The sequence below is a fragment of the Piliocolobus tephrosceles genome, chromosome 16 (assembly GCF_002776525.5).
Source record: "Piliocolobus tephrosceles isolate RC106 chromosome 16, ASM277652v3, whole genome shotgun sequence".
NCBI classification, from domain to species: Eukaryota; Metazoa; Chordata; class Mammalia; order Primates; family Cercopithecidae; genus Piliocolobus; species Piliocolobus tephrosceles.
Genome location: NC_045449.1, coordinates 76,939,282 through 76,954,677, shown reverse-complemented (window position 1 = coordinate 76,954,677; position 15,396 = coordinate 76,939,282). Strand labels below are relative to the sequence as shown.

The 15,396-nt window shown below is 63.1% G+C and overlaps 1 protein-coding gene across 1 annotated transcript in view; it reads right to left on the bottom strand.

Moving 5' to 3' along the window:
• The window catches only part of METRNL (meteorin like, glial cell differentiation regulator), a 15,683-nt gene extending 2,573 nt beyond the window's left edge, over positions 1 to 13,110 (bottom strand). Inside the window, exons 1-2 of the mRNA XM_023194072.2 lie at positions 12,717 to 13,110; positions 7,035 to 7,420 (exon numbers count right to left, since the gene is read on the bottom strand). Coding sequence (XP_023049840.1) covers positions 7,035 to 7,420; positions 12,717 to 12,886 — 556 coding nt within the window. The 5' untranslated portion in view covers positions 12,887 to 13,110. The remainder of the gene's footprint in view (positions 1 to 7,034; positions 7,421 to 12,716) is intronic.
• Positions 13,111 to 15,396: the final 2,286 nt, after the last annotated feature.

The window sequence follows — 15,396 nt, the reverse complement described above, 5'->3', positions numbered from 1 at the left end:
TCCCAGAGTCACCCCCAACCCACCTCCACGGCCCACGATGCCAACGCTGGGGCCACCCTCATTTCCCAGAGTCACCCCCAACCCACCTCCATGGCCCACGATGCCAACGCCAGGACCACCCTCACTTCCCAGCTCCCTCAAAGGGCAGACACTCCCCACAGGTGTGCTGCCCACTTCCCTGGGCCACGACGGCGGCGGCACCTGAAAGGAGGGTCACATCCTGCAGGATCCCCCGTGCGGCCGGAAGGGCCAGCAATGCTGAGACGCCAGGAAGGGGATCCCTGAGCAGGCAGCGGCGCGTCCGCCTGCCCCTGGTGTGGGGCCTCACCCAACAGGGCAGAGATCCAGTCAGGGCCACCGACTCAGCCCCTTCTCCAGACGCCACCTGGCCGTGGGATGAGACACACACCCCAAACGGCTCTCGAGCCAAGCCCTGCTCACAGAACCCCCTCTGAGGCCCCTGAAGCCTGCAGGGCCCGGCCTCCCCCAGAGAATGCAGAGAGCACGGCGGCGTCTCAGAACGAGCTCCCGGACCAGCCAAACCAGGCTTTCTCAACAACCTTCTCCCCGGGGCCCAGCCCTCGCCCTGCCCTTCGCCCCAGTTACTCAGACGGGCGGGCCACTGTGAAACAGAAACCTGCACCACGCGTCCCTACACCCGGGATGGACTTGGGAAACACGGTTTTATTATCTGCTCTTATTGCAGGTTTCAAGGCCTCACCTCCCCGTTCTGAGCCTCTAGGTTTCGGCCCCAACTCTCCTAACTCAACAGAAGCTTTGAGATGTGAAATCTCAATGAGCTGGTTTCCCTGGTGCTGTTTCACCTTCTGAAGGCTCTGAAATGTCCCTGGCCAAGAGCTGGGACAGCCTTGACGTGGGGTTCGCCAGCCCTGGAAGATGACGTGGGGTTCGCCAGCCCTGGAAGAGGCTAACGCCGTCTGCACCCCTGGCCAGCTGTCCTTGCTGGACTGAAGTGAGCTGAGCTCTCGCCTGCCTGATGAGCGTGGGTCCGAGCTGGCTGCTGGTGACTGGCGGCCCCGGGGGACAGGGCAGCACACATACCTGGCACCTTGGCCGAGGTGGGGACAGCTGCTCAGAGAGGCCATCTGGGGTCAGGAACTTGCAGGGACCCTCAGGGCCTGCACATATGGTCAATGGAGACCCCGGAGTCTACACTGCCCTGGGCAAGTGCAGGTCTCTGTGTGCCCTCAGGGTGGAGGTAGGAGGCACCCAGAGACAAGGCCAGCATTTCCCACCAGGCAGGGGTGAGGGCGCCTCCCAGCCGGGCTCAGTGCCTGACTCACCGGCCCACCCACCTCCTCCTGCATTTGCTTCCATTAAGTTATCAGGAAAAAGAAGCTGCAGAGCGAGCACAGACTGCTGGGCGCCTCGAGGCCGGACCAGCCTGGCACTGGGGGCGCCTCGAGGCCGGACCAGCCTGGCACTGGGGGCGCCTTGAGGCCGGACCAGCCTGGCACTGGGGCACCTCCGCCATCCCAGCAACCCTGCAGAACGGGAGCTTCTGGCCAAATCCCCTTCCTGCTGCTTTGTACAGACTGACACTGCAGCCCCCACCACTGGGGCCTCCTGACCCCCAAGCTGGAAGCTGCCCAGTGGGCTCTTCTATGGGGGCCCCAGGGTGTGGCCCACCCTCGACACTTGGTTCACCTATGTGGACCCCCATCCCACTCGCCGGCTGGGAGCCTGCAGACCTTGGTGGGCCTGATGCAGACACATGCTGGACAGAGGCCAGGGAGGGCCAGGACAGCCCTGGGGGGACTCAAATTTCAGGCAGCATTTTTATCCTTCACAGGTGAGACTGCACCCTAGCCAGCACCGGCCCCGTGGCCACAGGGCCAGAGGTCCCAGCCCAGGGCAACTCATGTGACTGAGGGTGGCCTCAGTTGAGAGAGAGCTGGTCAACAACAGACGCCTGGTGACCACAGCCCACAAGAGGGTCCGCTCACTGGGCAGCACCCTCCGGCTGGGCAGCCGTGGCAGCTGGGCCGGGTCAGGTGGTCCTGCAAGGGCAGGAGGCAGGAGGTGCCCAAAGCCCATCCTCACAGTCAGCAACGCAGTTGGGTGTGTGTGTCTCCCACCCTGGGGCGGGGGGTCTGTGTGGGTCCCACCCTGGGGGAGGGGGGTCTGTGTGGGTCCCACCCTGGGGCGGGGGGTGTGTGTGGGTCCCACCCTGGGGCGGGGGAGCCCACAGACCCAGCCGCACACGTCCCACCCCAGGGCCTGGGCGTGTGAGCGTATCCAAGCCGTAGCTCATCACCATCTGTGAATCACAGCCCCGCGACCTCAGCGGACGGCTGAGGGGGAGGATGGAGGCGCTGCCCTCACGTGCCCTGCGTACCCCGCCCTGGCTCACCCGGCCAACGGCGGGGATTTGGGGCCCGGGGGCGGTCAGCACCTGCAGCCTCGCCTGCTGAAAGCCTCTGGAGACGACTCATCGACAGCTGAGCTAGTAACAAGCACCCTGGAGACCTCCCTGTTCTGATTCTGAGCTTTACAAAGCATGCACGAGGCCCCGGGTTCAATCCCCGGCACCTCCACCAAAAAAAAAAAACCAAAAAAAAAAAAAAAACAAAGCAGAGGTCACCTTCATGGAGAACACAGGGTGGACTCCAGGTGACGATCTGGAGGCAATTATTAACATAAGCCAGGCTCATACAGGCTGCGGAATGCACTGGTCATGGACCCATCATGTCTAGTTTCCAGGCGGTGGGGAGGGTCGGCAAAGGGTTGGAATCCTGGTCCATCCTCGTTGGAGGGGAGGGCTGGGGTGTGGACATCTCAGGACGGTCACTCGGGAGCTGGCATGCACAGGGTGGGAGGGACCAGCAGGGTGGGGTTGGGGAAGCTGCTGTGGGGACTTAGGTTGGGCAGCAGGTGTAAGCGGAGAGGCGGTGCCGTAGGTAAAAGCAGGACCGGCTGGTTCCCAGGAGAGGCTGAGAACGACAGACAGCGACCGGTCCGGCAGGACTGCCCAGGTAAGGACAGCCAGAGGGACTCACACAGTTCTGACGGGAAACCTCTGTGGCCAGGACTGCCGGGTCTCCCACGCAGCTGGTGACGGGGGAAGGCGGGGACACGTTGCTTTCAGAGGAGCTGGTGACGGGGACAAGGTGCTTTCACAGGAGCCAAGAACAGGGAGCAGTGGGTAGGGGTGGAGGGTGGGCTCCCGTGGGCTCGAGGACCCAAGGCCGAGCTCCCAAGGCTGCCACTGTCACCGTCGCAGTGAGGCCGCACTCCAGGCTGCAGTCCATTGCTGGGGGGCCCCGGGGGTTTTGGCCCCACGGCCCCTGCCCTTCCCCCGCCTCCCTCTCTTTCTCCCTCCCTCTTCCTGGTGAGGAAGCTGGCAGGGGCCACACCCTTCCTCTCCGCAAGCCCGGAGATGGTCAAAATGAAAATTACAGTGGCTGGAGAGAAGCCACCAAGCAGGAAGTCAAAGATGGACGAGAGATGGGACGCCTTGGAAAAAATCAGCCCCTCTCCTCTACCTTCCACTTTTCCACCCATCCCTCCCACCATCAAGGACTTCTCCAAACTCTGAGGCTCCCGGAGGGGGCTCATCGGCAGGGGTTCTGTGCCCGCCGAGCTGGTCATCCACCTACGGGCTCAGCCAGGGCAGGACTGTAAAGGGAGGGGGCGCTGAGGCCCCTGAGACGCTGCAGGACTCCGGTGTCCTGGAGAGCCAGGGATGGCACCGTGTGTTCACGATCAGCATCAAGGCTGTGTCCCCTCCTCTCCCACTGTCTGTGTCCACGACGCCGCTGCCCGGCCCTGGGCACCTGCTCACTGGGGCCTGCACCCCAAGCTCCAAGCAGACGTGACCAACCCAGGAGCACTTGACACATGGCCCTGGGAGAAGCTGAAGGACAGACTGGAATCCTGGGACCTGCCTGGACTGCCCCGGGTCTGTGTTCCCCAGAACCAGACAGAGCCCCCACCCACACTCCCCAAGCCACGGAGCGGTGCCCGTTTCCCGGAGGCACTGGCCTGGGAACAGCAGCCCCACACAGCCTCAGCCAGGTCTGCTGGGCACAGGTCTGGGCACGGCCTGGAGTTGCACCTGTCCACTCTCTGTCCCTCCCATCCTGCAGGGTTTCCTCAGCATCCAAGGAAGGCGTCCGTGTCGCTTGCGGAAGCGGCCAGTGCGGGGCTGGGAGGTCCTGCCCACAGGTAACCAAATCCCAAGTTCCCGGGGCCGGGTCCCCTCCCGCCTGGCCCCGTCTGTGCCCCTGCAGAAGCAGCCTGCCCCTGTGTTCTGGCCAACTCCACGTTATCAGTGCGGAGTTTATTCAAGGAAGCCGATTACGGAGCACGAAGGTGCCATGATCACGCCTACAAGATCCATCAGAGCAGCAGTTTCCTCCTGGCTGGGCAGGGGATGGGGCTCACACCCCATCTCTTGTCCGGGTTTCCAGCCCATGGAGCCTCTGTCCTCCTAAATCAGCACAAACCGGACCTTCTGACTCACAGATGAGCTCGTCCACCTCTCGGCGGGTCGCCCACGCCAGGCCAAAGGCATAGGAAAGGCACAGGCACACCTCAGGCTCAGCGGGGCTGGCGTTGCCCGGCTCAGCCTCCATCGGCTCTCGCAGCTGCAGCAAGTGCAGGAACGGGAGACAAGGGAAACCGCGGCGCTGGCTGGACAGAGCTGGGGAGCCGGCCTCGCCCAGGGGACAGCGCCACTGCTGCCAGATGGCCGGCACCGACATTCCACATTATGTACCCATTCCTGAGGCATTAAGGGCTTAGGGGCCCTCGTCCCCTGATGAAAAGCGAATACCCTGGGGACAGGCGATGCATCAACCTCCTCAGATCCCTGCTGCCCCTCGACCCTATCAGGACAGGAGAGGCCTCCCGTAAGGGCCCTGGAGGTGCTCAGCCCAGGGAGGGGCCCGGCACCTGTGCCTGTTCCCGTGGAGACGCCAGGTGTGGGTCCCAGCTCCGGGGGCCCCTGGTGAACCTCCGAGTCTGGGCCCCTGTCCTCAGTTCCGAAGGTCCCTGCACGTCTGCTTCCTCAGATAGACAACCTGTCACGCACAGAGCCCTGGAAATCACCTCAGGCTCGATTTAAGCAGGTGCCACAGGGTCACCAGGTGTGAACAAGGAAACCCCAGCCCCTGCCTCACAGGACACAATAAAGTTCTGGGACCTCCAAGCCAGCCTGACATGTACTGGGCCACAGTCCTGCGCACGACCCCACAGGCCCAGGAGGCACGCGGAGGGCGAGCGAGGACCCATGGCCAAACGCCTGCTCTGGTCCCTCGGGGCTCAAGTCACTCCTCACGAGAGACCGCTGCCTCCCTGCGGCCCCACAGGACCCCAAGGCAGCTCAGCCCCGACCCTCCAGTTCCTCTCCCAAACCCGCCCACCGCCCCAGGCTACACAGGGCCTGGAGCCCTCGGACCCCACCCCCAGAGGCAGGAGAGACGAAGTCTGTGTTCCCAAAGGAGCTCACAGGCTCCATAAGGGTCTCCCCAGCTGACAAGCAGAACCATTCACTTTCCACTGGAAATGTCGAAATCGGGCCTGTGCCGTGTGGACGTCCAGGCGTGCATGGCAGGGACTGACTGCGCTGCAGCCTCTTTAAGAATCTCACCCAAAAGCAGAACAAAACTCAGGCCACAGAGCACGTGACCTGCAGCCCAATGTCTTCAAAACCAATCATCACTTTAATCAGCAGAAAGAGTGTTCGCAGGTTCCTAATACCTGGCCTGGCACCTTCACCTCCGGTTAGAAAGACTGAACTTGCTGCTTGGGCTTCTCTAGGTTTTGTCTCATTGTGAGTTTTTCTCCAGGACCCCCAGAGCAAGGCTGGTGCCCCCTCCCCCAGATCTCCCACCCACCATAACTGTTGGTGACCGAGATAAAGGCCGCTGTGGTTAAAGTTTTATCCAGCGTGCAACCAACCACAGCACAGCTGAGTTTGCACCAGCGTCCAGCCCTGCGGGTGCTGAGGCCCAAGGGGCAGTCAGAGCTCATGGGCCAGTCAGGACTCCAGGCAGACGGTCCTACGCTCACTCTGTAAATGACCAGTCCATTTGGGAGAGATTTCAGAGAGAGATGGAAAACTGATCTAGGCCAAGAACACAGAACACAAAAACGTGGGCTCCCATTCAGGATAAAAGTCTACACACCCGAGGCCGAGGCCACACAGACCATGGAGATCACACAGCCCACAGGTGCCTCCCAGGAACTCATGCCTCCTGGTGTCTACCCTCAGAATTTTCTAGAGGCCAACGCAGCCCTCGACAAAGGACCTCTCCCCCAAGCACAGGCGTCCACAGACACCTCGTGACAACCCCACTCCCTGCCGGCCACACAGGGAAGGTGTCTGCGTATCGTACCCACAAGACCCCTCGGGGACAGGGGTGGCCCCACGTTCTGGGCATCACAGCTGAGCACCGCTCCAGACTGAGTCAGTCTCAGCTCCCACCCAAAAACTGACGTTTCAGGGTCTTTAGCTGACACCAGAAACACCCAGCCAATTCCCAGGGCAGTTTGAATGATAAAAGCATCCGTTTCAAAGGCACTTCACCATCCACAAGCACGGGGGCGTGTCCGACCCAGCACTGGCCCAGCCGCCCACAGGCCGGTGCTCGCCATGCTCCCCAGACACACCTCCCGGGAGACAGGGCCCCCTTCGCCAAGGCCATGCCGCCCAGAGCACTAACCCAGATGGGCCAGTCTTTTCAAAGGTGGTTTTAGTTGGAAAGGCTGCATTTCAAAGATGGTTTAGTTTGGACGTCCCGCACCCCCCGACACCATGTCACACCCCTAGGAGGGCCCCTCTGCGGGCGCCAGCACCCCCAAACCCCCGTCGCCCGTGGGGTTCTTTGGGTAAAACGTCATGTCCGAAGCACAGACACAGGAGGGTTTTCACCAAGGCTGAGCAGACGAGGGGGCAGGAAGAAATCAGAGACACCTGCCAAATCACAGTCCCACAATGACAAGGCCCGCCGGCCCGGACAGGGGAGCCCGTGCCAGCCCACTGCCCCCGCCCCGGGCAGGACACTCACCAGACAGCTCGTGCAGGTCTGACGCCCTGTGCCTCCTAATCAGCTCATACTGGAAGCCCGTGGTCCTCCGGCCGATATCCTGCTGCGGCGTGGCCTCCACAAACAGGCCGCCCTGCTCCAGGCCAAAGCACTGCACCCGGCCGGGCCTACCATCCCCGTCTGGTACCAGCAGTCTCAGTTCTCCAGTTTTTTCCAAATAAATATTGGCCCCCGAGGAGTCCCTGAAGGGCTTGATGCACACAGTCAGGTGCCGGGCAGGCGAGAAGGTGTTGGGCCGCAGGTTAACGATGAGAGCACCTGTCGGGTACATCCACTCCACAGCGCCCGCCGCGCAGCGCAGATACACCTGCTCCACCTCCTTCCTGTGCGTCTCGTGCGTCAGCCCACTGCAGAGGAGAGAGATGTCAGCCAGGCCCGGAGCTGAGCCTCCTGCCCCCAGCACACACACCCCCCACACCCACAGACAGCCAGTAAGGACGACACCTCTCAAAATGATGGCGGCTCACGGACCCACCTGCTGCCAGCCACAGGTGCCACACGGACCCCTGCCCGTGAGCAGGCCGGCGCCATCTCCGCCCTTCGGCACAGGGGCCCCACCCAGCTCCTTCCAGTGCATCTGCACCAAGAGCCAGGGTGGGGCCGAGCTCCCAGGAGTGCAGGTGGTGCTGGCCCCTGGCTCTCCAGACACCCTCCAACACTCAGAGTCTGCGCCTCTGCTGCCATAGTGTCAAACACCAATCTCTGCAGTGTTCCTGAATCAGGGTGGCTGGAGGTGCCGAGGCAGTGGGAGGGAGCCCCAAGGAAGCGATGGATTCCTCCGGAATATCACGGAGTATCATGGAAACAGCAGCAGGCCCTGTGTACCAACTCTGGTTCCAGATGACCACGAGGGCTGGGACGCCAGAGGTAACGTGACGGTGGGACCACACGCTAGAGGTGCGTGAAGGAGGAACCCTGGGATGCAACCTGCCCAGAGAGCAGCTTTTAAATGAATCCAGAGGGTTGGCAGTTTAGGCAGAAGGAGGTTTTAGATGAGTTTTGTTTTTAGCACCTAATTAAGCATAGATGTTTGCACATTTTTCAAAGTAATGATTTGACCGTTTTCTGCAAGCCTGAAGACCCTGCACTGCCGACAGTGTTTGTAAAAATAAGCTATCATTAAAGCAAGATTCACTACAAAAGCGAGGTGAACTTCCTCCACAGGGTGAGGATTCGGATGGGGGACTACTGTGTGAGTAGCAAGCTAAGTTTACCCCCATACATGCTAAATAGAAAAAAATGAAGTGTGCTACACCCTTGGAGAGGCAGGTCCTGAGTAGAAACAGTTATATTTTCGAGAAACTGAAACATCAAAAACCTTACACTTCTTCTCCACACTTTAATGTAAATGCCAGCTCGTGGCTAACAGTCACATCACAACCACCAAGTGGGCCTGGAACTAACCCAGTGACTTCAACTAAGTGTTTTATTACATGAAACTGGGTTCTGAGCAGATCTCAGACAGGTTCACCCACATTCTTAGGATTTTTATGTGAAATAAGCAATGCTCTTTCCAGAGCCCTGGCCTGAGCGAGTCACCAGAAACCCTTTCCGCAGCAGAGAAAATGCATAACATATGGTTTGCATTTACTGCCGCTGACTCACACTCTCGACCCCCAAACCTCACTTTTCATAGGCTGCAGGCCACATCAGAGGGAGGTGTCGAGGGAGGCACCCTCCTCGCCCTCTCCCCACCCCCACAAGGCCCTAGGTCATGAGTGGCCAGGTCGCACCGGCTGCCGGATCACACAAGCTCCCAGAACAGACTCACAAATTACCGTCCATAAAGCTCACACAAGCTTATCTAACACGTATGTGGGGAAAGGCATGATGATCGTGCTGTGTGGAAACTGGACTCAGTGAAGAGTGGCTGACACACTGGGCTACAGTCAGTTCTCTCCTTATGCAGCCTCATCGTCGTGTCCCTCCCTCCTGTCTCTGGCATCGAGGCCACTGTCCTCCTGCCCCTGCTCGGGCACCGAGCCTCAACCCTCTCTCCACATACACCGTCCTGACGCGCTGCCTCCTCCCGGGGGGTCCTGAAGCTCGAGGGAGTGGGCTCTGGTCACCTCTGACAGTACTGCCTTCATCTGAGCAGGGGAGGGGAACAGCCACAAATCAGCAGGGGCGGAGGGCACCCTCCTGGGGACAGGCAGCCAACCCACCTCTGCCCAGGGGGAGGCCAACTTGAGCCTTGGGGCCATCCTAGCCTAGCACATGCTACCCCCATCTGGTGGGCACACCTGGCTCCACCCACTCAGAAGACACTGGGCAAAGAGAGGACGAGGACAAAACGAAGGTGGACACAGAAGAAAGAAGGCACCCAGCTACCTCACCCTTCACCTAACGTCTTCTCAGCCCACTCGGAGGGGTCTGCACCCAGCGCAGGGCCTGCTCCCCTCTCTTCTCTCATTCTTGTGAAACATCCAGACCAATGGGACTCCAGCTAGGCCCGTGACATGGGAATTTTCACATTAAAATCAGTAGCATGTGATGCACAAGACCCGTGTAGATTTAAAAAACAAACAAACAAAAAAGTAAAACGATGCGTCCTTCAGCCTGGGACCCAGCAGACCTCGGCACGAAGTCCAAGACTCACGGTCTGTGCTGGTTCCTACCAGAAAATCCAGCGCCTCAAAGTTCTCACCTCCAAATATCCAGTGCCTCAGCAAACCTGAAAACAGAGTCTGTTTATGCAAAATTGCTGGCATTGCAAACATGTGACATATTTAATAGTCATGGATGAGGACATTTTGTGATTTTCACAGGAGATGCAGGTGACACACACTCAGTTCTGTTGTGATAAAACTAAACCGTGCAGACAAAACTGTGTTTCTGTCCAACTTTAGGAAACTGGCAAAATTGATTTGATGTTAGATAAACAGACTCAACAGATGCATTTTTAAAAGTCAGCAAAGGTTACCACCCAGCTGGACATGCTTGTGGGGCACATGGAAAGGAGGGCAAATCCCAAGTGAATCAAGGGACTCGCTGAAGGAGGCAGCGCAGGTGCACTGGAGGGTTGTTGAGGCACCAGCCCACACACCACAACTCTGAGTCATCAGGACAAAATGCCCGGCTCCTGTATGAAAGTCAGGAAGGGCTTTGAACCCACTGGCAGGTTAACTTTCCTTTCCCCACCTTGCATGAGAGAGAAACCAGGTGTGACCGCACCTGCGATGCCTGGGGTGACACAAGTGGGAAAGTTCATGGTCCACCTTTATGGCCACTGGCTGATAAAGACGGGGCGCTGGTCCTGCCTCCCACCACGGGAGAAAGGTTTCATCATCTCCTACTTAATTGCTTAGAAGAAAAACCCAGCAACAGAGGCTGTCAACGCCATGGCCAGTGTCATGAGGGGCAACTTTCCTGCTATCAGTGGATGAAAATCCACCCAGCACACCAGTGCTCGCTCCACCCTGTGCTTCTTCAGGACAGCTGGTAAAAGGTCACAAACACTGGAGGGTCGCAGGCAGGCCAGTGCACTCCAGTTTCGACAGCGAGTCTCTGTCACTGATTTGTGAAGTGTGTGGATCGACGGGGCAGTGATTACAACAAAAGAAAGTCTCACTTATGCCCCAGAAACACAGCCAGGCCCCGTGTCCCCTCCAGATCACACCTGCAGCTCCAGCAGCCTCCACAGCTGCCCTCTGCCAGGCTGTGCAGGTAGGGGTGGGGGGCCCTCCGGGGAGTCTGAGGCCAGGAGCAGGCTGGCAACGACGGGCGAAGAGGACCTCCAGGTAGACCGGAGGGTGCACAGGTCCTGGAGGGCAAAACACTCCCGTCCCGCTGCTATCACCCGGCTGGAGGAGCCGCCCGCCCCTGGAGGTGAGGGGTGGCCTCCCACCCCACCCTTGGCTGCCTACTGCGCCCTCCGGGCCCCAGGAGACGCCCCTCCTACCGGGCACACAGTCCCCTGACACCCTGAAAAGGCTGCCGGCTCCTTCTCAACAAACTCAGCCTGGGCGGCGGGGCAGCGTTTCTGGTTTCGGTCTGCTGAAGCAGAACGCCCCAAGGCCTCGGTTGAGGGGTGCACTGACCCGCCAGGCAGAGGCAGCGAGCCGGCATTTAATCACTACGCGGGGACGCGGGGGCAAGGGCGGCCCAGAAGAGCTGTCAGCCTCGGAGGCTCCCAGCCAGCTCCGTGGCGCCAGCGTTCCCGGCCGACCCTCCCCCAGACCTCCATCCGCCCGCGGCCCAGCCTCAGCTCCCGCGTCCACGCTCGGCCGGCGGGGAGGCTTCTGCGAGAAGGGAGGCGGCCGCTCCCGGGGCAGCGGGGCACCGCCCACGGCTCTCAGGGGTGACTCTCCCTCCCAGCGCCACGCCCCTTCCCCCGGGAGGCTCCGCTGGGGGGTGACCGCGGCGCCCCTTCCCCCGGGAGCCTCCTCTGTGGGGTGACCGCGGCGCCCCTTCCCCCGGGAGGCTCCGCTGGGGGGTGACCGCGGCGCCCCTTCCCCCGGGAGGCTCCGCTGGGGGGTGACCGCGGCGCCCCTTCCCCCGGGAGGCTCCGCTGGGGGGTGACCGCGGCGCCCCTTCCCCCGGGAGGCTCCGCTGGGGGGTGACCGCGGCGCCCCTTCCCCCGGGAGCCTCCTCTGTGGGGTGACCGCGGCGCCCCTTCCCCCGGGAGGCTCCGCTGGGGGGTGACTGTGGCTTCGCAGAGACCGAGAACGGAGGCTGCGGCTCCGGGGAGACCCGCGCCTGCCCCGCGGACACCAGCCCCGCAGCGGCTCTGCCCCGACCTTCTCGGAAAACAGCTTCGCTCGAAATAACCCCGTGACTCGGGGCCCGGCGGGCGGGGCACCGGGCCGAGGGGAAGCGGGACCCGGGCCCAGGCCGGCCCGGCCACGGCTTTCCGGGAGGCGCGCGTCACTCGGGTCCCCGCGCATCTGCGAACTCCGGAACTGGCGACTCCGAGGCTCGCGCAGGGCGGGTTCGGCCGCGGTGCCCTGGATTCGCGTGGGCGCAGCGGCGGCTCCCGAGGGGCACTCGCGGCTGGCGGTGCTCTCGGCGGCCACGCTTGAGTTAAAAAAAGTCCTCGGCGGCCACCGCGGGTGGGCGGAGGGGGGTCGCCCAGCGCAGCGCGCGCCGCGGCCAAGGGCGGCCTGACCTTCACGGGGCAGGGGCGGGGGGCCCGGCCGGGGCCGCACTCGGCCCGGTTCACAGGTGCCCGCCCGCGGCTCCCCGAGACAGAAGTGGCCCCCGCTGCGGTCCGTGCCCGTCCCCCGAAACCGCCGCTCCCTCCCGCGGCCGCCCCTTCCCGCTCTGGCCCGGGGCGGCCTCGGGGCGCGCAACTCCCGGAGCCTGCAACGAAGGGCCCGAGCACCGACCCCCGCCTGCCCCCGGGATGGGGTCGCGGGACCGGCGGCCCCCGAGGCTCGGACACGCGCGGAGCCGGGACCGACCCTGCCGCGCTGCAGGCGCGCCTCCCCCGGGCGTCCTCCGGGCCAGGGACCGGGACGCCGCAGGCTCTTTTGTTCTAGAACCGGGGGCGGGGGACAGTGGGCACCCGACTGGGCCTGGAGAGCGGCCCCCGGAGCCTCTGCCCCGCGCTCGCCCCTGGCCGCGCCCCCGCACGCTCGGCCGGCCCAGGACGGGAGGGGACGCGGGGGAGGGGGCCGGGCCGGGGTCGCGCCGCGCACTCACCTCCCCTTCCAGCTGCACAGGTCGCTGGAGTACTGCGCGCCCGCGCCGCCCAGCAGCACGGCCAGGAGCAGGAGCAGCGGCAGGAGCGGCGGCGGGGGCGGGCCCGGGGCGGGGGGTCGCGGCCACAGCTGCCCCGCACGCCCCCAGGCCGCCCGCGCCGCGCCCCGCATGCTCTGGGAGCCGCCCGGCCCGCGTCCGCGCCCCGCGGAGCAGACCCTGGAGCGGGCGAGCCGGGCGGGGGCGGGGCGGGCTTCGAGTCCGGGTGGTCACGTCGCGCGCCCCCCGAGTCCTCCGCGCGGCCGCCCGCCCATCCCGGCCCGCTGGAGCCGCCGGAGCCGCGCGCACTGGTCCGCGCCCGCCGCCGCCGCCGAGCCTCTGAAGTTGACGAGTCCGAGTCCGCCCGGCCGGGCTCAACCGGGGGGTGGGGCCCACCCCCCCCCCCGCCCCGCCCCGCCCCGCCCCGCGCCGGAAACTCCTCCCGGGGCGCCCGGCCGGACGCGCAGACACCGAGTCAGCAGCGAATCGGGGGCGCGGGCGCCGGGGCGGGGGCGCTGCAGGGGGAGGGGCCGCGCCGGGCCGCGAGCGGGGTCCGCAGGGAAGAGCCCGGCCTGGAAAGCGGAGACCGGGGCGGGGGGTGCAAGGCGGGGGCGGGGTGGAAACCGGAGACCCCCGAGTAGTGACCGACGCGAGCCGCGCCCGCCCCCCCGACCCCCGCGAGGCAGTGCCGGGGCCCCATCCTGCGCCCCATCCTGCGGGCAGCCCGGCGCGGAGCGGTGAAGGAGGCCCCGGCCCGGCCGGTTCTGGGTCCCCCGCGCCTCGCCAGCCGGCGGCGGTCAGGGGCGATCCGGAGCTCCTCAGAGTTGGTGCCTCCGGAGTTCCCGGCTCCCTCCTGACCGGGGGAGGCACGGCGGTGATCCCGGCTCCCCTCCCCGCTCCCGGGGGACGTGCGGCCGCCGCGCCGGGGCCTCTGCCGAGCGCTGCCCACGCCTCGCTGCGGACACCCGGGGCCGGACGGTTCTCGGGGTGGGGACCTCCCGCGCCTGGTGGGATGTTAGCGGCACCCTGGCCCCCGCTCTCTGGTTGTCAGTAGCAACCCCCGCCCCAGCTTTGACACCTGAACTCCAGATTTGGCCGAACCCCGCCCCGCCCCGTGCCCGCGGGGCAGAATCACCTGCTCGAGTGTGGTCCTTCCCCGGGTGGTCACCGCGGCCGCCACGTGCCTGAACCATTGCAGGGGACAGCGGAGACCCGCGCCCGGACTGGGGAGGCCCTACAGACTCAGGCCGGAGAGGGGGAGCCAGAGGGTGCCGAGGGCCCACCGGGCGGGAGAGGCCGGGGCTGGCCCTCCAGGCCGTGCCAGCTGCGATCACAAAGCTGGCTTCTCTGTGCTGCGGGTCAGTGGCCCTGCCCGAGACTGGTCAGCTCCAGAGCCGAGCGCAGCCTCCAGCGGTGGGGAAGCTTGGCCTTGTCCCCTTTTCCAGACAAGATACCTTCCAGGAGGACTTGCAAACGACCTGTGCAAGTCTGAATAACTGGGTTGTGACTACCAGAGGAGGTAGGGAGAGGGCTTTGAAAATTGTGGGTCTGCAGGGATGGAAGTCACCCGCAAAGATGGGTGGAGCCGAGTCCCCAGCCCAGGAAAGCTGGGACAAGGGTGAAGGCCTGAAGAACTGGAAGGCGTTGACGGTGACCACTGAAGGTAGTTTCATTGTAACGATCTGTTTAGTGCACCTACTCCATCAAAAACCTGGAGCCAGGACCTTGTGCAGCACATCAAGTGACATCACACTGAGGCTCGAGGTCTGGTTGAGGTGCATTTCGGAGTTTGGGGAATGCCACACCCACCCCCATCTGCTCTAGGATTGCCCCTCCCACCAACCCCATCACTGCAGGTACCAGGGTGCCCAGGCTGCTGTGGAGAGGGACCTGTGGCTTCACACCTGTGCACAGCAACCACTTTCCATGTCCTCCAAGCATAAGACAGCAGCCCCCCCAGGCCCGGTCCACACTTGAAGGGCCACATGGCCTGTCAGGGTCCAGATCATCACACCACAGAAGCGGCAGGGGCAGTGCTGGGACCTCTTGAGTTATAGATGCGGACGTGGGGAACTCACGCCCTGCGGTGGCCTGCTCAGGGTCTCAGAGCCCCTGGTGGCTGCTAGACCGAAGGGGAGAGGCCGCCTCTGGGCAGCAGGCAGCTGGTTCCAGCCTAGGCTGGGGCAGAGATCTGCCACCTGGTGGGATGCCCAGCCTCCTGTGCCCAGCGGGCTGTCCTAAGACTGGGATCGTACGATGGTGAGTATGGGACCCATGTGTGCTTTTCAAAACCCGTAGAAAATGCAACACGAGTGCATCCTGATGGAGACTTCAGACATTTGTAATAATAACGGATCAATATTGGTTCTTTGCCTGTCACACGCCTACACCCTAATGAGAGAAGGTAATCATAGAAGAAACTGGGTCAGGGAGAGGGGGTATGGGGGACCTCTACCATCTGCTTGGTGTTTCTCTAAACCTAAAACATTAAGTCTGCTAATTAAAACAAAACAAAACTAGGGTAAGAATGCTTGCTGGCCAGTATTCTTGGAAGAAGCTAATCTATCTTGGGAAAGGGGCCTGGCCCTTTCCACCCTGGGACTGTGGTTCCCCAAGCTGTTCCCCTGAGGAGGTTTACGTCCCA